This window comes from Diplotaxodon limnothrissa, linkage group LG10 (assembly GCF_057381915.1).
Source record: "Diplotaxodon limnothrissa isolate DT_005_m linkage group LG10, D_limnothrissa_male_GT1.1, whole genome shotgun sequence".
Classification (NCBI taxonomy): domain Eukaryota; kingdom Metazoa; phylum Chordata; class Actinopteri; order Cichliformes; family Cichlidae; genus Diplotaxodon; species Diplotaxodon limnothrissa.
Genome location: NC_140605.1, coordinates 19195857 through 19220499, shown reverse-complemented (window position 1 = coordinate 19220499; position 24643 = coordinate 19195857). Strand labels below are relative to the sequence as shown.

General features: G+C 41.6%; 4 protein-coding genes across 4 annotated transcripts; 2 read left to right on the top strand and 2 right to left on the bottom strand.

Annotated features, from left to right (window-relative positions):
- The first annotated feature begins 1439 nt into the window (after positions 1-1439).
- On the top strand, positions 1440-4066 carry rfxap (regulatory factor X-associated protein). The gene is made up of 3 exons (XM_085363828.1): positions 1440-2004; positions 2124-2234; positions 3691-4066. The coding sequence occupies exons 1-3, from the start codon at positions 1579-1581 to the stop codon at positions 3793-3795; spliced, it is 642 nt and encodes a 213-aa protein (XP_085219954.1). The 5' UTR covers positions 1440-1578; the 3' UTR covers positions 3796-4066.
- A 942-nt stretch (positions 4067-5008) lies between these two features.
- Positions 5009-11091, bottom strand: smad9 (SMAD family member 9). Its single transcript, XM_085363827.1, has 8 exons — positions 11027-11091; positions 8738-9287; positions 7907-8122; positions 7481-7741; positions 7272-7382; positions 6470-6691; positions 5526-5782; positions 5009-5152 (listed from the first exon to the last, which is right to left on the bottom strand). Exons 2-8 carry the CDS (start codon positions 8931-8933, stop codon positions 5009-5011), a joined length of 1407 nt encoding a protein of 468 aa, XP_085219953.1. The 5' UTR covers positions 8934-9287; positions 11027-11091.
- Positions 11092-14531: 3440 nt separating this feature from the next.
- Positions 14532-20603, bottom strand: alg5 (ALG5 dolichyl-phosphate beta-glucosyltransferase). Its single transcript, XM_085363826.1, has 10 exons — positions 20280-20603; positions 19179-19347; positions 18936-18982; positions 18241-18309; positions 18012-18104; positions 17793-17906; positions 17617-17676; positions 17371-17522; positions 15359-15444; positions 14532-15108 (listed from the first exon to the last, which is right to left on the bottom strand). The coding sequence occupies exons 1-10, from the start codon at positions 20340-20342 to the stop codon at positions 14993-14995; spliced, it is 969 nt and encodes a 322-aa protein (XP_085219952.1). The 5' UTR covers positions 20343-20603; the 3' UTR covers positions 14532-14992.
- A 1141-nt stretch (positions 20604-21744) lies between these two features.
- On the top strand, positions 21745-24228 carry exosc8 (exosome component 8). Its single transcript, XM_085363825.1, has 11 exons — positions 21745-21776; positions 22126-22162; positions 22250-22313; positions 22395-22468; positions 22559-22604; positions 22698-22803; positions 22910-22955; positions 23047-23143; positions 23290-23410; positions 23524-23630; positions 24014-24228. Exons 1-11 carry the CDS (start codon positions 21760-21762, stop codon positions 24130-24132), a joined length of 834 nt encoding a protein of 277 aa, XP_085219951.1. The 5' UTR covers positions 21745-21759; the 3' UTR covers positions 24133-24228.
- The last annotated feature ends 415 nt before the right edge of the window (positions 24229-24643 follow it).

Below are 24643 nucleotides of genomic sequence, written 5' to 3'. Positions count from 1 at the left end.
TTTAGTGATGAAGTATTGTTTATATGTTGTGTAAATAACAATTTTATTTATTTTGATAGTTCACAATACAGTATATTTCTTTACTAGTAGTCAGTCTATGAGAATTGTACAATAATAATACAAAAAAATACAACAAAATCAGTCATACATGCGTATCAGTCAGTCAGCGAAGAAAAAAATAATAAACTAGAGGAGATCATCAGGTTGATGTGAAGCGTTAAGCATGGGTGAGTTGGATGGATCGGTAGTGGATATGAAGAAGAGATCATCAACTTTGCCTCCTACTGGGAATGATGTCACTTCTTTTCTTCAGAAAAGCAGCCAGTAATATAGTTTCCCTTAAACTGATGTGAGATAAGAGATGAGAAGACAGATGAGTGAGAGAAATACACAGAAATGTTAGGTTTTTTTGTTTGTTTGTTTTTTGCAGATGATCTCCTTGCAGTCGTCACACCAGTCAGACTCTCTGTATTTATTCTCATCATTGCACATATGCGGTAATGTGCTGCCATATTGACCAGATCAGTATGAACTTGTGCTCTCCAGCGCACGGACACGTGGTTTACCAAAGTGCTCTCACAGCTGACCCACTGTATTACAGTCCATTGCAATACCAATACCTGTACCTCTGTTCAACAATGGTCTATGACTATAGTAATAATTAAAATATGTTTAAAATCAAATTGTTTGAGTCTTTTGTTTTGTGTTTAGCTCCTGTTTATAGGACTTTTGTTTCATTACCGGTCTGTACCAAATACACAACTCAGTCCTTGGCTTAACTTTTTATCCATACAGACGTCAGTTTTGTTTTCTATGAAATAATTGCACTTATTCCACACAGGCCCTCTGCTTATTATTAACTTTTGAATGCTTGGTGGTACTTGGCTCTGTTATGGATCCTGTCTGGATTTGAGTAGAAAGTGTGCAGAGAGGTTATTTGAAAACCTTCTGCGAACATAAATTGTAAATTAAAGATGAATGTATTGAAAGTATGAATTTAAATTCATACTGGCTGCGGGAGCAAGGCCAGAACATCCAAGTAATATGCTTCCTAGCATACCCCTCTTCCATCAAGCCTTTTCAAGAAAGGTGTCTATTTTAGTCTATTTTTACACATAGTAGAACTCTAATGTGTCCATGTGACAGGAATATTGTGAACATAAGCATCCACTATGATTAGGAAAGGGTAAATATATAAGTAGGATTGTAGGGGCATTGCCCTTTCAGCAGGCAACAGTGTTATAGTAAACATCTCACAAGTTGGTCGTAGTTGCCCGTAACTGGCGTGCATATGTTATTTTGACCACTAGGTGTCGCTTTAACACATAAACCTAAAGCAGAGAAGAAGAAGAAGATTTTCATGTTTCCTGACCGGTGACAGGCTAAACCAATAGAAGTAAAAACTATGACATTTGCTTCTGAAATACTGGAATATTTATGACCTTTTATTTAGAAATTAATTTAACGTCTAATACTGGAAAAATGGACCAGTAAATGTAAGCGAGTAGCTGTTTTAGCTAACCAACGTGGGGCTACTAGCTAGGTCGCTGTAGCGTCGTTTGTTTGTTTGCTGCTATCATGAGCGAAGAAGACGCTTCCGTATCATCAAGTAAGGACAAAGACTCCACTCTTCTGCTTACTAAAGACGGACATAGGTACTATGTAAATAAAAGCGGAGTTGTGGACAGTAGAAATGTGATAACGCCGCATGAACCGGAGAACAACGCCTCCTACGACATGGACGATCCGGACGAAGAGAGCGACGTTCTGGACGCCTCAGATCCCAGAGACGGCGCAGCTAGCCCGGAGGAGCTCAACGACGAAGAGACCTCCGAGGGCGACAACGCCCCCAAACAGTGTACCTACGATGGGTGCACGGAGACAACGACGCAGGTGGCCAAGCAGAGAAAGCCATGGATGTGCAAAAAACACCGCAACAAAATGTACAAAGACAAGTACAAGAAGAAGAAGAATGATAAGGCCATGTCCAGTGGGAAACTTGATGTAAGTTAAATACTCTCAGTGCTAGAAGCATTTACCATGATGTGGAGGTCTGATTTCCACACTTTAGAGCCAAGCCACAAACAAAACCTGCACATTTAATTGCGTTTTTCTGTCTGTAGGAAAACTCTGAAGAACGTCCTGTGTCTGTGAACAAACAGCGTCTAGGTGCCATGGGGGACCGTCCAGCCAGACCTTCTCTGATAGAGCAGGTCCTCAACCAGAAAAGACTGGTAAGACTGGTTGATTGTTCCATGACGAACATGCAGACAAATGACAAGCATATTATTCTGTGGCACCCGGCTTTAAGGGTTAAATGGACATGAAATGTGATATATTTGCATGAAATCGCATATTTGCTGCAGATTTATTGGCTGCACATCCACAATATGACTCTCCTGTGCCACCACATCCCTAAGGTGTTTACTGGATTGAGATCTGGTGACTGTGGAGGTCATTTGAGTGCAGGGAACTCACTTTCATGTTTGGGAAACCAGTTTGAAATAATTTGAGCTTTGTGACATAGCTTTTTGTCCTGCTGAAAGCAGTGATGAGAAGATGGGTACACTGTGGTCATACAGGAATGGACGTAGTCAGCAGTAATACTCAGGTATGCTGTGGCATTTAAACAATGTTCATTTGGTACTAAGGGAAACAAAGTGTGACAAGAATATATCGTCCTCATCATTATAGCATCGCCAACAGCCTGAAACATTGATAGAAAATTTGATGAATCTATGCTTTCCTGTTGTTTACCTAGATTCTGAACCAACCACTCGAATGTCCAATTTTGATGAGCCATACTGACTTTAGTCTTAGTTTCCTTTTCTTTGCTAACAGCAGCAGCATTGGTGTGGTCTTCTGTTGCTGTTGCCCAGCTGCTTCAAGGTTTGACATGTTGTGTTTTCAGAATAGTTTGGTTCTAGCAAATGGTTGTTTATTTCAGCTCAACACAGTCCAGCCATTATACTCTGACTTCTGGCATCAACAAGGCATCTTCACCCAGAGAACTGTTGCTCACGGGGTATTTTGTCTGTTTTTGGACCATTCACTGTAAACCTTGGAGGTGGTTGTGTGGGAAAATCCCAGTAGAGCAACAGAATCTGAAATGGAGCAGCCAGACTGGCACCAACAACTACTCTAATGCTTAGCCTGAATTTCAGAAGGTTTTCACCATGTCTGCCTTAATGCTCGAGTTGAGCTGCCGTTTGCTTTTTAATGCAGTTGAACAGGGCCACCTAATGATGTGGCCTGTGAGTGTAAGTGTCCTTATTCTTAGTTTCACATATTTTGTTTTCTCAAAGGAGAACCTTTAACGTCTCCTTTTTTTTTTTACTTTACAGTTTTTTGGTTTTGGGTTACACTGATGTATTTTCTTCCAATGATCCCAGAATTAGGAAAGTTTCTTTCAGCTGGACTAAAAAAACAAAAAAGAAAACTTACATAAAAAACAGGCATACACGCAAACCCAAATACTGTAATATTTTAAAAGCCAACAATGTTCCAAGTTCATAGAACTCGAAGATTCCCGGGAATCATGGGAAAACACCTATTGGTAACATTAAAGCATCCAGTTCATAGAACAGTTATGACACATATTTTATTAGTGAAAGCAGAGTAATGTTGATTGTCTTGTACTGCAGCTTTGTAGTGAAATATCTTATGTTTTCCAATGTATTTGTCTTGCAGTCGCTTCTCAGGAGTCCAGAGGTGATCAGCTTCCTGCAGCAACAGCAGCAGCTTCTAGCTACACAGAGCCGTAGCCAGTCACAACAGCAGTTCCAGAGCTGCTGACGGTGGGTGGCGGGCGTTAGTTTTTGTGATGCATAAAGCGCACTAAAGAAATACACTGGCATCTGATGCGTAAATGAATCGTAAGCGTACACTGAAAGCATGGATTTCTTCCGTCATGCTGTGAGAGAATAAAAGGACATTTTGAAGTTGTGCTGAGAATGGAAGACTAAACTGATTCAACTCCCAGAGAGTGAAGATTTCTTCAAATCACATACTGACCATGTATTTAAACCAGGACTGGTGCTGTTTTTGGTACATTTTGTCCTAAATTTAAGCCAATATTCGTTTTCACTTTTTGTTCATTTTAAAAACATTGTCCTGTTTTGTTTTGTTTAGTTTAGTTGTTGAAACTCCAGTTCAGACTGTTTTCTCTGGAAGAATTGCGCCTTATAGGAAATGTTGTGATTTGGTGCAGTATTAATAAAATAAAATGAGTTATAAATCCTTAGTGTGTGTGTGAGATTTAACTTGAAATGCTATTGTTGTGACAATCATTTGTGTGGTGCATGTCGTTTCCTGCAGGTTGACGACTTGGTTTTGACAAGACTTTGTCTATTCTCCCTGAACTGTTGCACAAACCTTAAGTGATAACTGAATACAGAGAAGGAGGGATATACTTTACAAATGAAACTCTGTTACTGCATTATCCCTCTGTGTTTAAGTTGTAGTGTTTGTCCCTGATGAGTATATGACAATAAAAAAAGATGCAATATGAGTTTTGTTTTTTTTTTAATGAGAAAAAAAAAACAAAAAAAAAACAAAAAAAAAAAAACACCAGAAATTCAAACCTTGGAAAACTGGAATCACAGAAAAAACTTAATGTAAAAAGTAAAAAGCAACCAGAACATGAAGTCAAACATTGGTTGACACAAATACAGTACATACCACACCAATAACACTTTGGACGTATAACAGTTTAAGTACCTACAAATATATCCCACTTTTCCTGTGCAGTTAAAGCATCCCAGAGGAAACGGAAGAGGCTAACTGCGTTATACTGAAATTAGGAACGCTTAGTGTAAATTCAGCTAAATAAAATTCATCTTCACGTCTGCTTTAGCCGTGTGACAAAGGTGTAACGCATCTTTGTAACTTTGCATGAGATGTCAAATGTAGGACAGAAAAATGTACAGAATCTGTGACTACCTGTCAGGAATGAGAGCGCGCACGCGCGCGCACACACACACACGCAAGGTGTGTGTCTGTGTTCATGTTACGACACTGAAGAAATTGGGTTGTGTGGGGAACCCATCTGTGTAAGGACTTTATCCAGCCACTGCAGCGGCCCATGCAGATGCACTTCAATCCAGCAGGGGGTGCTGGTCACATCTTGACGGTGGTATTCAGCTCCCCAGCCCTAAAGGAAAAGATGCAACAACTGGTCAGCTGGTAATATTGGCTCTTCAGTTAACTATAAAATATTTAATGCAAAGAAAACAAGTAATCCCACCTTGTGTATGGGAGGATCTGACATGACTGGCAGCACTAAGCATGGGAATTTTAAGTTACCCAGAGAAACTGAGCGTATATCCAACCCTTCTCATTTGATTTTGACTGAGCATGAATAAAAGCATTCGTATGCACTACAGAAGTTAATTTCACGGTTTCCAACCTGTACCGACCTCCGTTTCTATGCATCTAAACAAACAAAACTGAGAATTGCCATAATGGGCGCAAAAATTGCTATCAAATAATCAGCATCCTCTTTCATAAGAAAGCTCAGTCAGTACCTTTACGAAGCTCATGCGGATGGTGCACATCTTGGTGAGCTCATAGACGACCTCGAAGCCGTGGTTAACGGACTGGGCGAGAAGCTCAGCAAACAGCTGGTTGTTAAAGATCTTGAGGCTGCAGCCACTGGGAATCTTGCACACGGTGGTGGTGTGGAAGCCGTGCTGGAAATTACAGTTGCGACTCTGGACAAAGATGCTGCTGTCACTCAGACACTCTGCATACACTTCGCCGCCCACGTAGTACAGGTGCAAACCTGGAATTAAAGGGAGATGATTAAAAAAACAACAACAACTAAATACTAAAGTTGCTGAATGTTTGGTGCTTTAAATGTGGTGGAAATGCAATATTTACAATTTAGCATAGCAGATCTAAAGAGTATAAAAAAAGCTACAAGAAAGACATAATTAATGAGCTAACCACAATATTTCATTACTTCACTGAAAATTAACTGATATTGATGGATTTTTCTCATATTCCCTTGAAAAAAAAAACCACAGAGGCTTTTATGTCCGCAAACAAGGAAACGCTGAGTGGTGTTGGTACTGTTTGTGAACTGGGGACCAACTATCCTCAAGCCTTTGTCCCATCTCTGTCATTTAAAACCACACACATCCTCACACTGCACAGTTTATTGGAAGCCACTAAAATGCTTGATGTCGATCCAACAAAGGCAGGCTTTGTAAACACTGAGCATGAGGGGAAAAAAAAAAATCAAACATTATTTGGCCCAAAGGATTTATTGCAAAATGACAAGCTGAGTTTAAAGCATGACAATGTTTTACAAAGACTAGCACATGCACACCAAAGGCAGTGATGAAACCAATAGTGAGCAGATTAACTTTTTAAACAACCTTCCTTTAAAAGCTCTTGCTCTCACCAAATGCAAAAAAACCCAAAAACCCCCAAAAAACCCCCCACCCCCAAAAGCCATCCAGCCTACCTTTGCCTATGTGCCTGCGCGTGTGCTCGATGGTTGAGTTGCGGTTGACATTGGAAAGTAGGCCGAGGCAGAAGCGGTTCTTGTTGTTGGACGGGTCTGTGAAGCCGTCCACCAGGACGCTGCGTGATGAGGCATGGAAAGTCTCCCCCACCCGGTTGTTGAGCTCATAATAAGCTATGGAGCACCAGTACTCTGGTTCCTCGTAGCAAACGGGCCTTAAATCTGAACAGGAACAACAAATGCTCGAGAGGTGGGTGTTAGGGATAAAACATTTTATCCTATTTATCCATTTTAAATTTTAAACCCAATGCAAATTCATATGAATCCAACCTGATAAAACTAAAGCAAGTTTTGCATCGATTTTATGTATTCTAACACAGACTGTATATAAAAGATGGATGCAGCTTCCAGCTCTGAAAAGTAAAGCAAAGTCTATTAAACTTATATTCTTTCTGATGGCTGGTATTCCTCAGCTTATTTAGACTGTGAGCTCAGTAAACTCTCCTGATGAGTTCATGGTCTCCATCACTGGTTTTAAGTCTTGAGGAATACAGCACGATTGTCATTTTGTAATTGATGTTCCTCGTTATAGTCACAAGGAGACCAGCGCATTGCGATTGACAAGTTGCTACCATACTATTTGAACTTCACTTTCTCAGTCAGTCATCACATCCACTTTCAAATCATGCACCTTGAGGTTTTACAGCAGGACAGGTGGGTGATGTCACAGTGGCTAACACCATCTTCCACATAGAGTCTGCTGTTCCTAACACCTGTATATCTTTGTGTTGTGAAAGGATACCTCTGTGCGGAGCAGAAAATGTGAGTTTAGGGGTCTCCATGGAGTTGCTTGGCTTCACGTCCTCTTGGGGATTTGTCTCCATCATGCTGTACGGAGGTGGTGGAGTCTCAGCTGGAAAACCGTGTTTTGAATGACAGAAGAGAATAAATTATGTACTGTTGTGTGAAGATTCAAAGTGAAGGTATTAGCTTGCATACTGTGATTCTTACCTGTGATATGATATGGACTACCAGGTTCTGCAGAGCTGTTGGGGGAGTTGGGGTAACTCTGCGAGCTGGGAGACTGGGCGAGGGACAATGGAGGGGAGGAGGAGGAGAAGGAGGAGCAGGGAAGGGCAGGGAAGGAGTCTGGGTAGATGGCGTTCTGGGGCATCAGCGGCTCGTTGTGAAGGGAGGCGTTCCTAAACTTTGCCAGTAAACTATGTTGAGGGTTGAACTCGCTGTGGCGTGGAACAAGGACTGGTGGCAGCACTTGGGGGAGGGGGGCAAAAAAGGGTGGGGGTGAGAGCCAGATGGAGCTTTAAAAGATCATATTACGGCAAGTGCTTTAGGCTTGGGAACACTATTTGATCAGGCGCCCTTTCTCTAAGGCTAAAATTCAATAAAGGCCATATTTTTACAGCAAATTTAAAGTACCTGGCGTCTCCACCCGTCTGTAGTGGTAGGGGTTCACGCAGATGTCCTTCTGCTTGGAGCCGAAGGCGAACTCGCAGCACTCGAGGGCTTTCAGCTCATGGTGGGACTGCAAGTCAGGCCAGCGCCACACCCTGCAGTAGATAACATGGGGCAGACCCTTCCTGTGGGACACCTGCAACCTCCCGTCCAGCGACCGAGGAATGGTCACACACTTACCTGGAGGATTCACATGAAATAGCTCTTTTTAAAAACAGAACTCTACCAAATTAAATGTGCTGTGTGCACATTAACATTAAATGTTTTTGTACCACTGACCGTTTTACTGAAATACTAAAGCATTATGAGAAACTCTGTTTTCATTTTATTTATTGTATATTTAATTTACATTTTTAAATTCTTCTGGATATTTTTAACCATGTTAAAAAAAGAAAGAACCAACATTGCATGTATGTGTGCATGTTGCAACTAATGTGGCTTTTATTTGAACTGTGAAGCACTTTGTAAATCTACTTTTTGAAAAGTGCTATACACATGTAAAATAATTGGAAATAATTTATTATATAATATATATTATGTATGAACTCTGATTTATAGTTGATAAAATTTATACCTTGTGATCTCATCAATGAAGTGCTGCCCAAGTAAAACCCTTAGTCATTTCCTTTGATTCCCCACACAGGTAAAAGAACCCCCCCCCCCCCCCCCCCCCCGCTTGTGTTGTCTTTCCCATCTTGTAAACGTCATCCTGTCTAAATAATCTTCATGTTTATTTTGACCTCTACAATTAGAACCGCTAGACTAAACTTCTATATTGGACACTGTGATACTCACTAGGCTGCCCGGGGCAGCTGAGCGCTCTCTCCAGCTCTTCCATTGCCCCCTTTTTCTTTTTCAGTTTCTTCACTAGAGAGTCTACAGCCTTTTCCGCCCACTTCTCCTCCTCGTCCCCTTGTTTCCAGCCGAGCAGGCGCTTCACTGCCGGGCTGGTGAAGGAGAATAAGGATGTAATGGAGGTAGAGGAGTTCATTATGAGATGGATAAATGGGTGGCAAGACGAGCTGATGGGTCCTGTTAAAGGGATAAAAGTTCCCTTGTGGATAACAGTGAAGATGCAAATAATGAGCAGCCAGAAGAGGAAACAGAAGAGGTGAGGATGAAAGACGTGGCGTGATGAGTCTGTGTAAACAGGCGCCGTTTTTTCTTTTCTGTATTCCACTGTTACTTCCGAGCAGCTCTAGTAGAGGTGCTGGACTCCTGCCAGTGCAGCGCAAACCCCCTAAATCCCCTCTCTGTGTTGGGATCCGGCAGCTCTGGAGTCGAAGCCTCCAGCGGGGAAGGTTATTCTTTACACAGCCAGAAATCCAGGTCAAGTTTCAATCATCTGGCAGGAGAAGCAAGAGATTGTATTAACAGATAATTCAGCCAAAAAACAAAAAGAAAAGAAAAAAAGTTTGGAGGTTAGGAAGAAAAAAAAAGAAAAGAGACCTCGGGTTTTATTGGAAAAGCAGAATTAAGACAGAGTCACTAAGGTGATAAGCTGGTGATGAGATGAGAACAGCCAGAGAAAACACCTCATAACCAAAAACTACTCATATTTAATGAAGTGGGCATCGAAGGTGGATTTCCATGATAAGGACGGCCGTATCAGCAGGGCGCTGTTACAGAAAGCACGCCCGCATGAAAGTGATCTCCCCACATGCTGAACAGCAGTGTTATTATTCTCTATGGAGAAAATGAAACACTTCACAAAACTGCTGCAGAAAGCGCAGGCCAAGATGGCCAAGCTCATTTCTAGATTCACCAACAATGAGGAATGTCCTTTCTGGCCTCTGTTTCTATGATCATGCCACTGACGCCCAGGAGCCATACTGTCTGGCCAGAACACATCACAGGGCAGGAGGGGGAGAGGGAGGGCGACAGACAGAGAGCTCTCTCCCTCTGTTAGCCTCTCTGTCCATCTAAATCTACTGAACAGTATATATTATTATATGAATGCCAAGAATAAGGTGCAGACAAAAAAAGTATCAGATTAAAGTTCTATTATTTAGGTAGGGTTCGTGGGTTCGGCAGCATCTTTCTACTCAAAGAAATTCCTAGATATTCATAAAAATAAACACGTAATTTTATTAGTCTCCTGTTTGTGAGTCTTTCTGCAGCATCATGCCCAACCTTTTGGGTAAAACGCATAGTTTTACATCTTGTACTATCAGCTCTTTGCACATCGTCCTTGCATGTCAGAACACTTTTCCACATGTTTGTGCGCATCTGATGCCGAAAGGGGAAAAAATATGAATCTATTGGCAGACAGAGTTTATAAAAGTGAACTGGAAGCTCAGCTTTCCCCCTTTCCTGTAAAAGAAACAGAACCACTTTAGACTTTCTTCCGAATTTCTGTTCTTTTTTTTGTCAAACTAAACACAGGTGATGAGTTATGCGGATCTGTATGTTCACTCTTTTTGCCCTCATGTGCTCATGGCCAGCGCCGGTTTCCCGCAGACAGACACACAGACAGCTGGGGTTTACAATGACAGCAAAAAGCGCACAGGGCTCAATGCGGCATCAGTCCACCGCTGCTGCTGCTTTTATGAAGCCTGGCGTCACTCAGTCTGCAGGCTCAGATAGGCTAATTACCTAATGCTTTATCACCAGGACACCCCTTCCCAAAAAAGTAAACACGCCAGCTTCCTTTTTACTACAACTCAACTGCGAGTCATTCTGCAGCTACAAAATCCAGGCTCGGACCTAACCTCCACACCTTCACTGCAAATATGCGATTAGGAGCAATGACATTGAAGTCGCTCGGCTCATTCTTGTGTGATGAAGGCATGCTACTACAGAGAAAACACGTGTAGGAGCAAAGAAAACTGCAGTTATTATTTTTAAATACATCTTGAATACTTAATTCAGCTCAGCTTTGCAACTTTATACTGAACTCAGCATGTAGATGACAACTCTGAACAAATGAAACCCCCCTTAAAGTTTACCGACAGTGCAAGAGGGTAACATTTAATTTTGATACTATTTCTCTCTTAACAGGAATTCAAATTCGCGTGACATAAAAAACAAATATACATTTAAAATATTTAAAGGAAAAACGAGCCAGTTAGTTTAATTTCTCACCTCTGTAACAAGTGCAGTGCAGACAGCCGTGTGAGTGTGCGAGGCTTTCCTGTTTGTAGTAAGTCAGGCCAGCACACTGAGGCTGCGAAGGTGTGTGCGATTGAGTCTGTGAGCATGTGTAGAAGGGTCAACTTAGCCTCAATAACACTTTGCGCCCTGCTGGTGATTTCTAAATAAAAGCATCGCCAACTCAATTTGTAGATGCCAGTTTATAAACGAATATAGCCAAAGGCTCCATTTGACAAAAGCCAGATTTAAAAAAATGAGAGAAAAAGTTTCTATATGTTTATACATTTTTGTCTATCTTCAATCAATATTTGAAAATTCTACTTTTAAAAGTGAAGTACAAAACTACTTTTGTCCGCTGTGGAAGAGAGACAGACATAATTAATAACTAATGATTAAATGCAGAGTGGTGCGGTAAGCACCAAGAAAGTGGAAAAGGTGAGTGAAAAAAACACAAACACTTGGCATTACAAGTCATTAACTTTAATAAAATAACATCATTATTTTTTATTTAAATCTTCTAAGTGAAATTATTATCAGTAATTTCTACAGGTAAGTGTTAGAAAGGAGGTTGTAAAGTAAGTCTACATGAAAATAAATAAATAAAAAACATTAAAAAAAATGTTTTGTTTGCTTTTATAATCTTGTAGAGGACATCGCACATAGTGTGAACTTCCGCGTTTATTATGAAGGCTCAGTCTTAGTTATTTCCGGCGTTGTTCGTTGCGGTCGCTTTGACGCAGGTTTGTGAAGCTCGGAGGCTCCACTCCTCCAGCAGCCCCAGCCGAGCGCCACACAGCCTCGGCGGCGTCAGCCTGGCTGGAACCGCAGCGCCTGCATGCTAGATCCCTCCGCCTCCCCCCCCCCTCTCCTGGAACTTTCTCAGGATTTCAGATTTAGCGCTCGCGGCAGCACGCACGAGCGTTTGTGTTCGAGCACCTGAGCTCCCAATCACCTAATCACGATATAAAGGAAAAGAAAAATAGAGAAATAAAAATCCCCAAATCACACCTGTTCTAGTATTGCTGAAGATTTCACTGACTTTACCTGATAAAACTCTAATAATTATTGTACTTAAAGTGTTTATCAGCGAGTTTTTGTTACACCCATCTCTCTGCCTGTGAGGGTCTGTTTGCTGTCATCTTCTTCCTTTACAGCAACGAGCACCTGTTGGGCGCAGGCCAGGCTATTGGTGCAATGTACCGAGTATAAGACTAAATCTGCTTCTATATATTAACTCTTAAGTTATATATAAAGTCCAGCTCGGGGAGGATCAAATCTGCTATCATATCCAACCACCTCACACTGTTACTTGCCTGTGGCCGCGCGCACGTGCACGCACATGCTGCACCTGTAGGCTTAAAAAAGAAAAGATCAAGTAAAACATCTTCCCGTTTAGTACTCAGTCTTTATGCATGATTCCACACATGCGGTGAAATCATCTTTATTTATATATATAGTTTTTCCTCGTCTTAAAAATCCAGGTTTGTTTTTTTATCCATTGTTGGGAGCGCTGAGGTCTTTCTCATTGCGGATGGATACGATCCTTTATTGGGAGTGCCGTGACTGGTCCAGTTAATGACGCAAGCCCGGCTGGCGACAGTGAGTCTACAAGTTTGACATTTTCAGAGTTTACAGCAACTGCTGCGGGATGTAACAACACTCCCAACGCGAAGTGAAACTACTTTGAATATCTCATAAAAAAACATTTTTTTTTCATCTTAACCACCAGGTAAACCATCAGGACACACCACTAAATTCAATTGGCCGGTGTGCGCCTAAAAAGGTGGGGGACTAAGAGTCCAAGGTTTGGTTCGGGGACCGCCAAAGAAGCCGCGGGAAGGTTTCAGAGCAGGACCGAGAGCAGTGGGCTGTGCAACCTGTTTGATCACCGTTTTAGATGCGAGCACAACAGCCTGGAAGGGTTTTAATCGCCCATTAGAAACACAGGGCCTATTTTGTGGAGCATTACATTTGGTTTCTTGAAATTAAATTTCATTTCATATCATGGAGCTAATTGGTGCCAATCGAATGCTTTTGTAAATCTTTAAATAGGGCACCCTAATTTTCTGCAGTGCCAAATCTGGAGGCAGGAAACTAGAAATGTGCAGCTTGCGATTCCCCACTTCTGTGTCTGGTAGGGCAGACACAGCCAGACGAGCGGGGCACAAACAGGATGCGCTCCCTGGGGCTCCGGGAGGCCCTCAGAGACATCTGCATGAGCGCGAAGCACAGACCTCAGGCTTGCATAAGAAAACAGCACTATTAAAGTTCATTTACTCAGACCACAAAAACGCTTGCTGGACTCCTTCCAAGATGTCCACACTGGGCCTGGGAGACAAACAAAAGGATGAATATTGAGATAAATACCGCAGTCCAGGGTTTCCTACTTTCTTTCATGTTGAGGAAAGGCCAGATCACACTGCCTACTGTGCTGAACATTTCCTAGAGCTGACCCCAGATAACTTAATCAGTTAAACATGATTTATACCAAATTAAACGTTTAGTGGAGTTAGAGCCTGCAGACATCTAGTAATAATATTTCAAAGGTACTTTCCTGACCCTGGTACTCTGTGTAAGAAGCCTGAAAGGTGCCTCACTGCATGTTTGGGAACATCAGTCACAATTAGTCAAGTTTTAAGACCCATTAAAGATCCTCGGCCCTACAACAAGAAACTCCTTTAGCTTCAGTATTAACAAAGACATGTCATGTCTTTACCAAACACTGTAGCTGCAGTAAGCATTGTTACAAACACAGCAGAGTAGTTTAAGTTTCTATGTATTGTATGAAACCATGTCATCACTTATGGTTCTTTAATCTCTACGTCAGAGGTGTCAAACACGAGGTCTGGGGGCCAGAATCGGTCTGGCTAAGAACTCAATTTGGGCCACTGCTCGAATTTGGGAAATATAAAATGTGAAGGAGGGCATTGATTTTGGATTTGAATTCATAGGTTTCATAGCATTTCCTGCTGATAAAGAGCTGGACCATTGCAATTAGACTTCTTTTTATACTAAATGGGGCTAACTGTGTAGTTAAACATCTTTACACTGACAGAAAGGGCAGTTTCGTTGCTACGGCCAAAGATCAAAGTGGGCTGTATGTGGCCGACCGTGTAAAATGAGTTTGTTTACTGCACATTTCTATCAATTTCTTTCTCTTTCTGCTCAGGATAAATCCTGCCTGTCACTCGGTATCAGCTGGAATAGGCTTCAGCCCAACTGCAACTAAGGTGAGAAAAGCAGTTAAAGGATTGGATTAATGGATGTTTTTCCTCCCATTCACCAATTTGATTACATACTGTAAAGCATGTTGTTGTTTTCATACCATCAGTCATTCGTTGATTCTATTTGACAGCAGTGCAAATTGGGAAAAAAAAACAAAAAACAAAGAAAATCAGCAAATTCTGACAACTCAAAATCAATCAAATGCTCATATTTTTTTGAATTAACAACAGTTGTCAGTTACATTTCTGTAGCTCAACCTATTGTTGCAGCTTTGGTTACTAACAATTATCGAGTCATAAATCACTGACTTTTTTATTATTCTTGTTCATGTCATTAAGCCCATCAACCCTACAAAATAAAATTAGTCCTCCACATAACACCACTAAAAGTCCTTCTCGCGGCTGACTGGGCACAACATGATGTAACTTAGTTCAAGGACGAGCCACAGAGATGTTCTGTAACCCATGGCAACAGATTTTTTTTTTTTTTTAACATAAGCCATAACAAACAGTAATCAAATAAAAATAAAGGCAGGATCCAGGAGGAAACCACAACTGTGTCATTACTTCACATCCAGTGATGCCTGGAAAGGAGAAGTATTGATACACCGTGCTTTGCTTCTGATTACAGTGAATGATGGACACAGCTGTAACGCTTCCCCCCCCAAACCACCCAAAGGCTCGGTGGCCGTATCATAGGCCGTCTCTATGATACAAGGGCTCGTCTGATTGGCTAATCAGTCTTATGCGACGACTGCAGTTTCCAGGCTCCGGTGATGTAGCGCAGGCGAATGAAAACCAGGTCTCGTCCCATCTGCAGCCAGCTCCAAAATGGTACCAGCTTGGACCCTGTTAGAACAAACCCAGAGGCGCTTCAGCTTCAAGTCGTGCTTTCATAAGACAAATACTGGAAATATGCCTGTGTAGATCAACTTCTACAAATGCCTACAATTTTCAATTATTACAAAAGGTCTAAAAATAAATGCAATCAACCACAAACAGACTTCCAAACACACCCTACAGAGATATTTATAGCCCTCCAGATAGGTGGCATGGTGGGAAGAGACATATTTCATAGAGAGAGAAAAAAAAGTCGTACCTTCTATTTCAGTCCAGTTGACTGCCACCTCAGCTATGGGGATTTTAAAACACTGGGCGATATACAGGAGCTCCACATCAAAAGCCCTGTGAGAAGAAAGTGGATTTAAAGTTCCTGTTTTACTGCAGGTTAAAACCTAAAACCTCACTGTAACTCCATCACCTGTGCTAGGTATAAATCCTCAGGACTTCTTAGTTATTTAGTATTAATTAAGACTGTTTAAATTTCACCAAAAATTCACTTCTTGGAGTTTTCACCAGTTAATTATCAGAAAACAGATGAAACATCCTTGTGACTAGTGTTTGTTTCTGTTACTTTGTATCGTGGACAGTTTGCTGCTCACCTAACGGCCACTCAGGAGGGCTCTTAGCAAGATGTCTGAACCACCTTAACTGTCTGTTTTTGATTTGAAGGAGAAGCAGATATATTCAGAATCTATTTTAAATTTCTAATGGAGAGCCCAGCAAGCTCATTTCTTTCACTTGTATCTGCACTCTCCTTCTTTTTGGTCTCTACCCACAGCTCATGGCTCTGGGTGAGGGTAGAAACGTGGATTGACCAGTAAATCAACAATTTCACTTTCACACTCAGTGCTCTCTTCACCACTGCAGATCCATCTGTGAATATCCCAATCCACTCTTCCCCCACCCGTGAACAAAAAACACAGGATACTTAAACTCCTTCACTTGGGGCAGCAGCTCATCCATGTCCCCGAGTCAGCGGCGCCACACCATTTTATGCCTGAGAATTGTGGACTCAGACTGCTTAAAGTCCTAATTCACTTTAAGCGTGTGTAAAGTTTATCTGGTTGCAATTTGTAACATGACAAATGGGTCTCAGCCCTGAAAATTCCTCATGACATAGATTTGCCATCCTACAGTTCATCTGGGGTTGAGATGACACTAAGAGTACACCAACTGTAATTCCCTGAGGCATGGATTTTGCACATATAATGTCCACAGCTCCACCGAGACCTTGTACTGCTCATGTGAACGTCAAAGCTCTGTGTAAAGTCTTCTCCAGCACATTCCAAAGAATCTCAGCGAGGTTAAGGTCTGGACTCTGAGGTGACCAATCCTGCTCCCTCAACCACTCTTTGACTCATGAATCCCGGCACTGTCATCTTGGAATACTGTGTGTTGATTTAATTGATGTAACTTTCTGGGTTTAGACCCGACCAACTGAAGCAATTGCAGACATAACAATAATCTTGTACGGTAGGCATCACTCCATCTGCCTCTCCTCTCAACCTGATGTAGTCATCAGGTTGAGACGACTCATCCACATGACCACATGACCTTTTTCCATTGCTCCAGAGTCCAATCTTTATGCTCCATAGCAAATTAAAGCCATTTTCTCAGATTAGCCTCACTGATAAGTGGTTTTCTTAAGGCTATGCAGCTGTTCAGTTCCAGCCCCCTGAGTCCCTTTTTGCAGTGTTCATTGTGCACTTTGCACAATTAAACATAGCCCTGACTTCTACTGCTTTCATAAAATGGCTTTATTTTTTATTTTATATTTATTCATATATATATATATATATATATATATATATTTTTTTTTTCTTTTTTTTTTTCTCTTTGCGGCTGAAGTTCAATTTCTTTGAATTTCTGAATAAAAGGACCTGAACAATCACACCACTGCGTTTGGCAACAAGCACGCTCGCAGCTCAAAAAGCGCACTTTACTGAATAAACAACGATGTGGAACAAGTGAAGTAACACTATTTTAGCTCAGACACACAGCTAGACGTCGCTCCGGGTCCGGCTCTCTGAAATTATTTCTCTGCCTTCTCAGATGTGGCCTCAAAACTTAATTTGACTTTTTCACAATGCGCTCAGTGTGTAATGGCCTTTAGACAAAATTTTCCAGGAATCCCTTTGCTAAACATATGACACATTGGTTAAGATTTGTAAATTTCTGCTTTTAATATAGTCGAGGTGAATGCACATTAGAGCTAATACTTTAAGCTAAGACATCATCATGTGCCAACAGTGGAGGCTGTTTCCTTACCATCGCTCTACATGGAGAGAGGAGAAGGTCTTGAGTGCAGCCTCACGTGTGAAAAGCTTGAAGCCACACTGAGTGTCCTTGATCCCCTTCACGCAAAAGAACCACACCAGGAAGTGGAAGCCATACATAAGGAACGTCCGAAACAAAGACCGCTGCAAAGACACCAAAGTGTGGTTATTTACTGCTCTGAAATTTGTTTTCGAACACATTATTTTTTTTAAGCAGAATAAAATAAAACCCTGTTACCTGAGCTACAGAGTCTTTCTCTAGGTGAGCTCTGGATCCACATGAAATTGCCATGTTCTCCTAGATGTGAGAGCAGCACATGAGGCGTTAGGCTTGGCCACATTTTAACCACTTTTACACACTTACATATCGAATAAGTGAGACTGAATTTAAAACAGAACAGAACACCATCACACCGGTTTGGGGTTGAGGTCATTGAGTCCAGCCTCCACTTTCTCAATGTCAGAAAACTTTGTGGCTCCATCAGCATCTGCCATCAGAATGACTTTCCCTCTGGAGCTCAGAGTTCCCTTTAAAAGAGATAAAAACAAAACAAAAAACCAAAGTCAGCTCCAAACTGCTGCTTCAGGGTTCCCATTTGGACACACACTGTAATCTCACATCTACAATCTCACCATCCGCACAGCTCCTCCTTTCCCTCTGTTCTTCACCAGCGTCAGGACGCGCACTTTATCAGCACTGTACTTCGTAGTGTACCGCAAAGCAACCTGCCAGAACAACACAACAGTGTCTACTCATGAAACCGATCTATACTGGCTGAAAATGTTTAGCTGAGCAAAACGGAGTTGTGCTAAAATAGAAGACCTGGTTACATCTGCCCCAAAAAAGATTTAAAATTATTACCTCTGTGGTTTTGTCTTTGCTGCCATCATCCACCACGATGACCTCATAGGTAAAAGAGGGGTTTTGTTTCTGCAGTCAGAAACAAAAACAGACAAAAAAACAAAAACAGGAGAGACTTGTTTCACAACAGCCACTTTACCCAGATCATTGTTGCCACCTACTGGTAAGTCTGAGAATAACATATCCAGCAATATATGTTTTTGTTTTTTTTTTAAATAATGAACGTTATCCATCATCAGTGCAGACAAAAAGGCACTAACATCAGTTATTCAAGAAACCTAAATACACAAGGTTGCGGAAAAAAAGGAACCAGTGACCAAAAAATGTAAACAAAATATAAAAAAACTAAACAAAAAACAAACTTGAATTGTATCTCTGATAAGATACAACTAATTTAAGGGCTTTCCTGTCATTAAAATTTTTAAACCATCTGTTTATACATAGTTTAGCCTTAAAGTATGTACATTTATTTATTAATAAATGTTCTTAATAAAAACACAGTCCTGATAACAGCCTTTTTTTGTTTGCTCTTTGTGTGTCAGATTTTGATTATAAATAAATATCCCAAATGTAATTACAGTTACTGTTAAATGTGGTAATTGGATATCTGGTGATACATGTCGTTGTATATGCTTTTAAATGTGCTGCTTTTTACTGTAAATATAATTAAGCTTTAATTCAGGCTCTGCACTTACCTGCCTGTTTTCCAAGTACTCCATAGCTTCATCCATCATCACAGGTACTGAAGGGACACACAGTAACACACATATAATAGCAAGTACAACCTACTGCAGGTGCACAGTGACATGACGACTGACTGCACCAACCTGGATGGATTGCACTACTAACGCCTAAGTGAAAACTGTGACTATTTACAGTGTGTGTCTAATGTGGGCATTCATAATGACTGACTGAGCAGAAAAGCAGACTTTACTCACATCGGAGCTCCTCGTTGTAGGCCGGGACCACCACAGAGAGCTCCCTGGAATGGGGATCATGCAGACTGGGGAAGAGCCGCTTCTCTCCGGTGGCGGTGAGAAAGTATTTCTCCTTCTCATGGCGTGTCAGGTCCACCATCCCTGCGGTTAAGTGTGCTATTACGAGCAACTGAAAAGTGAGAAATATGAGAATTGCATTTGATTTACAATTGAATCTTTCTTGTGATGCATTTTGGCCAAACATCTCCAAACCACATAAGTCTTGTGGTTTGTTTAGATCCAAGACTGAAAACCTACGCTTCGCTCCCATGTTGGTTTTAGAGAGAAGACCTTATAAGACTTTCTAGACTCATGATAACATATGGTACATATTTGCTCGCATGCTTTTAGATATAGACCAGTTTCTAAAGTTTTACATTTTAGGATATAATAAAAAAATAATCTCGTCCTTAGCAGATCTTAAAATTGAGTAAATACAACCTCAGATGAACTACAAAATATGACATAGGAATGCAGAGAGTAATTAGCAGTCAGGTGCCTGCTATTAACTAATGATTAGCAAGTTTGAGCACCTCTATAAAAAAAAAGAAGGACGTTTTCGGTCTGTGTAACCCCATCCCAGGGGTGGAGTAACACAATGCCAAGGAGGAAAGAGATCAACTGTGTCTGTCATCATCAGCTTGCTTCTCTGTGCTAGAGAAGCAATTGGTGGTTTTATATATGCTTTCTATAGTCAATAGGACTAAAGCTCTGAATAAATACCAATCAATACATGACTTATTTACAACCAAAAGATCCGGTATCAGCCAATGTCTAGTTTTTCTGAATTAAATGTCCGTTTCATGCTCAGATATTTTTTCTGCATGACACTTGACCCCTCTGTTGCTTTAGAACAGAATGAAAAGGAAGTATCATAAAACCGAGGTACATGAACAGGCCTGTAAAAGTCTACAATGGCCCGAGTCAAACACAATGCTCAAGGATAACTTGGAAAAAGTACAAAAGGAAAGATACCCACGCTATCACTGTAACTGTATTTGGGCAACTTCTCCCAAAACAACTTAGCTACAGCATCTCTCATCCAAAGCACTGATTACTCACCACGACGAAAACTACAGCTGCCAGTGCGACGAGGGCTTGAACTATTTCACAGAGGAAATCCATTTTCCATCAGGTTACCTACCCTACACCCACTGACAGACAGACCACCTGCAGGGGCTAGCTCAGAAACTAGCTGGCTTTCTCCTTTCTTTTGCTTTTTGACACACAGCCTGTGCTCTAACTTCCTGGTGTGTCCAAATATATGTACCAAATTACGGGCTTACGATATTATTCAGAAGGTTAAAATGTTAAAAATGAGTCCTTATGTTTCCATTGCTGTGAGGACACTTCACCTAACTCCACTTCCAATCACAACTGAACACAACGACGATACGGAAGTAGTGACTGTTTTTCTCCCACATCATCATATTGGAGGAGGAGAACAACGAGCGGCACAGTACCGCTCGGCGCTGGGGCACACTGCCTCATAGCGGACAGGGGTGGAAATGGTGGCAAGGACTCTCTTTAACATGTACGGTACACAAAGAGAAAAGGGAGGTATAATGCTAGGAAGAATATGATTATTTGTCAAAGCAATAAAGACTTTTCTTCTAGTCCGCAACATTTTGTTGTAACATTTATGGAAAACAGGGCGATCGTGGCTCAAGAGTTGGGAGTTCGCCTTGTAATCGGAAGGTTGCCGGTTCGAGCCCCAGCTTGGACAGTCTCGGTCATTGTGTCCTTGGGCAAGACACTTCACCCGTTGCCTACTGGTGGTGGTCAGAGGGCCCGGTGGCGCCAGTGTCCGGCAGCCTCGCCTCTGTCAGTGCGCCCCAGGGCAGCTGTGGCTACAATGTAGCTTGCCATCACCTGTGTGTGTGAATGTGTGTGTGAATGTGTGTGTGAATGGGTGAAAAGGAGTTTGCATGTTCTCCCCGTGTTTGCGTGGGTTCTCTCCGGGTACTCCGGCTTCCTCCCACCGTCCAAAGACATGCAGCTTGTGGGGATAGGTTAATTGGATAATCCAAATTGCCACTAGGTGTGAATGTGCGAGTTAATGTGAGTGTGAATGGTTGTCTGTCCCTGTGTGTTAGCCCTGCGACAGACTGGCGACCTGTCCAGGGTGTACCCTGCCTCTCGCCCTATGACAGGTGGGATAGGCTCCAGCGCCCCCCGCGACCCTGAAAAGGAGAAGCGGAAGCGAATGGATGGATGGATGGATTTATGGAAAACAACAACCTGCATCCCAGCAAACAGTCCCCCAATTCCCTAAAGGTCATATTTTGGACAAAAATGATTTTGTAAAACCTATCGGAAATGTTTCCTGAAAATGTCCTACAAGTTCAACAAAAATATAAAAAGCAACTCAATAAATGGCTGGAGTTTATTTACTTGCAGATAGATTTGATCAGAGACGACTATGGACAGTATAATGCTATGATTTGGTTAGAAACGCGTTTGGTTAAACTTTGGTTATGCGCTTCTTCCTACCCGGCTACCGTAGGTCATAGCGCGAACCCACGTGGTTAATCAAAACATCATGGCGGCTGGCTTCAAGTAAGAATATACAAGCTCTCCGTTCTATGTTAGTGAAAATATCACTTTTAGTTTGCTCTGTTTATTTTTTCCTGTACTTACCAGCGGAGCAAATGCATATTTGGTGTTATAATAAATTAAATTATTTATTACACAAAATAAAACGAAAATTCCGGACATCATGCACGTGACATACAGCGCACTTTATTCATTCTTGTGTCACAGCTGTAGTTTATGACTGGCTCAGATATTTGTCATTGACGTGTATAGCAAGAGTACTCGGTCACTCTCTTCGCTGTGCTGTTTCTGACGGAGCTTCTGATGTGTCTGTGCTATGGCTTTCTTTACCGCGTTCCCTTTTAACTTGCAGGACTGCTGAGCCTCTGGAGTACCACCGGAGCTTTCTGGTCAGTGTTGAAAACAAGTTTATCCAACACTTGACAGACAAGTGTTGCTCTCTGGATAGATATGAACTGTTATTTGTTTCTCTTCAGAAAGAAAACTGTCGGCCTGATGGACGAGAGCTGACCGAATTCAGAACCACAACACTGAACATAGGTGAGACTTCCCCACAGTGTGTGTGCGAGAGAGAAGTTTCTGTAACCTACATAGGATTTTTAACTTTATTTCCATGTTTAGGGTCAATTTCCACAGCAGATGGCTCAGCCCTGGTGAAGCTTGGAAACACCACAATCATATGTGGAATTAAAGCGGTAAACACATTTGCTTTTCCTTTTTGTTGTTTTATTTCGTGAGTGTGGACCAGGTTGATGAGTACTCACCTATATCTCCTCCTCCTGCAGGAGCTAACAAACCCTACAGTGGAGGCACCTGGTAAAGGCTACATTGGTAGGTGTAGTAAGAAGTCTTCGTTTTCTCCCATTCTTTCTTTGTTAATTATCTGATATCACATCATTCAAACATTGATGTCATCTCTGTCAGTGCCCAACGTGGACCTGCCACCCCTGTGTTCCTCTCGCTTTCGTCCGGGACCACCGGGAGAGCAGGCCCAGGCTGCCAGCCAGTTTATCGCTGATGTCATTGAAAGGTGCGCGACTTCAATATATGTTAGCTTTTTTAGTTTTTATTTTAAATGAGTGACAGTTTTTAAGCCTGGTGCTGGTTTAACTGAGTTTTTGTGTGGCTTTTTGAAGCTCTGAAGTGATAAAAACAGAGGATCTGTGCATCGACAGAGGAAAGGTAAACCCAAGAGTCGCGGAGCTACACTGACACACAATTTGACCTTTAATTATCCAGCCATGGGTACTAAAACTGCGGACTCTTGTTGCAGCTCTGCTGGGTGCTGTACTGTGACCTCATGTGTCTCGACTATGATGGGAACATATTGGATGCTTGTGTTATCGCTCTGCTGGCTGCTCTAAAGAACAGTATGTAAATTTCTACTTTAATGTAAATAAAATAAAAAATTAAAATAAGTCCATGTGTCGTAACTGGTAATAATCAGTAGTTGAAACAAATCAGTAGTTTTTCTTTAAGCAGTACATGAACTTAACAGTATCCTGGCTCCTCACAGCACGACTCCCAGAAGTCACCATCAACAAGGAGACCTCTGCACCAGAGGTGAATTTAGAAAAGAGACGTGAGCTTCAGATTCACAAACATCTGGTCAGCGCTTCTTTTTGCATCTTTGATGAGTAAGTTTGTCTAGCCATTATAAAAAAAGAAAAAACCCAAAAAACAAATTTATAATTTCTATTTTTAAGTGACATGTGCTTCTTTTTCTAATCCTGGCCTAATCTTGTTGCAGTTCCATACTGATTGCGGACCCCACAGCTGAGGAGGAGACGCTGTCAACAGCAAACCTGACGGTGGTGACTGATGAGGATGACCGGCTCTGCTCTGTGCACAAACCAGGTGAGAAATAAGTTTGAAGGGATTTGCCTTTCTGAGACTGCATGGTATGTAGCATGAATCTAATTGGGTTGAAGATATTTTGGGCTTATCCCTTACTGGAAGAGCCAAAGCGTGTAGCTGATTTGCCAGATTTAATGCCAATGTCCTTCCTGGCACAATGATTTAGTATTAACACGAAAAAACCATCCTCAAAATACCCCTGTTGTATGAATCAATGCATGTGTAATAGTAACACCAACATAAACTGACGGCTTCAAAATGAACACTCAGGTTCAGTCAACAGAAATTAAAAAAACAACAACAACAACAACTCAAAAATGCCAAAAAGACATTTTTAACTTAACTGGGAAATACTGTTCTATACATTGCTACTTGTTGCTCAGGTGGGACATCACTGTCAGGAGAGAGGCTGCAGGAGTGTATCAGCCGAGCAACAACACGACAGAGAGAGATCCAGAAACTCATTGACAAAGTTGCACACAGTGTGAAGAAGGCACAATAATGACACTCGGACGATGTTTTTTTTATTTTTTTTATCTAAAAGTTGTATTTTTCACTGTCAATATATATTCTTTTTTTTTTTAATAACAATAAAACTGCTGACAAAGACCGCTTTAAAAAATTATTTCTCAGTGTCCGGAAATGTCTCACACACACACTCAGTTGATGTCTCGTAAGAATATGCTCATGGCTCCTGTACTAATTAAAAGGAAATGCCTTTTCAAAATGTGCTGTACAAAAGCAGGTACACCATCTTGCATGATGATCTTGAGTCCTCGTTTGAGCCCTGTGCTGGGACTGCTTAAAAGAAGAAAGACTTCCAACAGACTGAGAGGTAGAGAGCTGCCCCCAGGCACAATTCCAAGATCAGATTTGCATTTCACATGTAACGGTTACACAGGGAGGATTTGGTGTCGGTACGCTCTGTCGGGATCCGTGCTTAAAGGGCAGTTTCTACCTGGGTCAACCGAGCAGAGGCAGGAGGATCGGGCTTCTCGAGGGGAATCCTCTGA

Coding starts and splice junctions, on each gene's coding strand:
- smad9 (XM_085363827.1), bottom strand. CDS start 8,933: ATGAACTCCTCTACCTCCATTACATCCTTATTCTCCTTCACCAGCCCG. Junction 8,123..8,737: donor CAGCTGCCCCGGGCAGCCTA/GTGAGTATCACA, acceptor TGAATCCTCCAG/GTAAGTGTGTGACCATTCCT. Junction 6,692..7,271: donor ATTTTCTGCTCCGCACAGAG/GTATCCTTTCAC, acceptor GTTCCTGTTCAG/ATTTAAGGCCCGTTTGCTAC.
- alg5 (XM_085363826.1), bottom strand. CDS start 20,342: ATGGATTTCCTCTGTGAAATAGTTCAAGCCCTCGTCGCACTGGCAGCT. Junction 18,310..18,935: donor AGTACTTGGAAAACAGGCAG/GTAAGTGCAGAG, acceptor TTCTGACTGCAG/AAACAAAACCCCTCTTTTAC. Junction 15,445..17,370: donor TCTCTCCATGTAGAGCGATG/GTAAGGAAACAG, acceptor TTCTTCTCACAG/GGCTTTTGATGTGGAGCTCC.
- exosc8 (XM_085363825.1), top strand. Junction 22,314..22,394: donor AACCACAACACTGAACATAG/GTGAGACTTCCC, acceptor TTCCATGTTTAG/GGTCAATTTCCACAGCAGAT. Junction 23,631..24,013: donor CTGCTCTGTGCACAAACCAG/GTGAGAAATAAG, acceptor CTTGTTGCTCAG/GTGGGACATCACTGTCAGGA.
- rfxap (XM_085363828.1), top strand. CDS start 1,579: ATGAGCGAAGAAGACGCTTCCGTATCATCAAGTAAGGACAAAGACTCC. Junction 2,005..2,123: donor TGTCCAGTGGGAAACTTGAT/GTAAGTTAAATA, acceptor TTCTGTCTGTAG/GAAAACTCTGAAGAACGTCC. Junction 2,235..3,690: donor TCCTCAACCAGAAAAGACTG/GTAAGACTGGTT, acceptor TTTGTCTTGCAG/TCGCTTCTCAGGAGTCCAGA.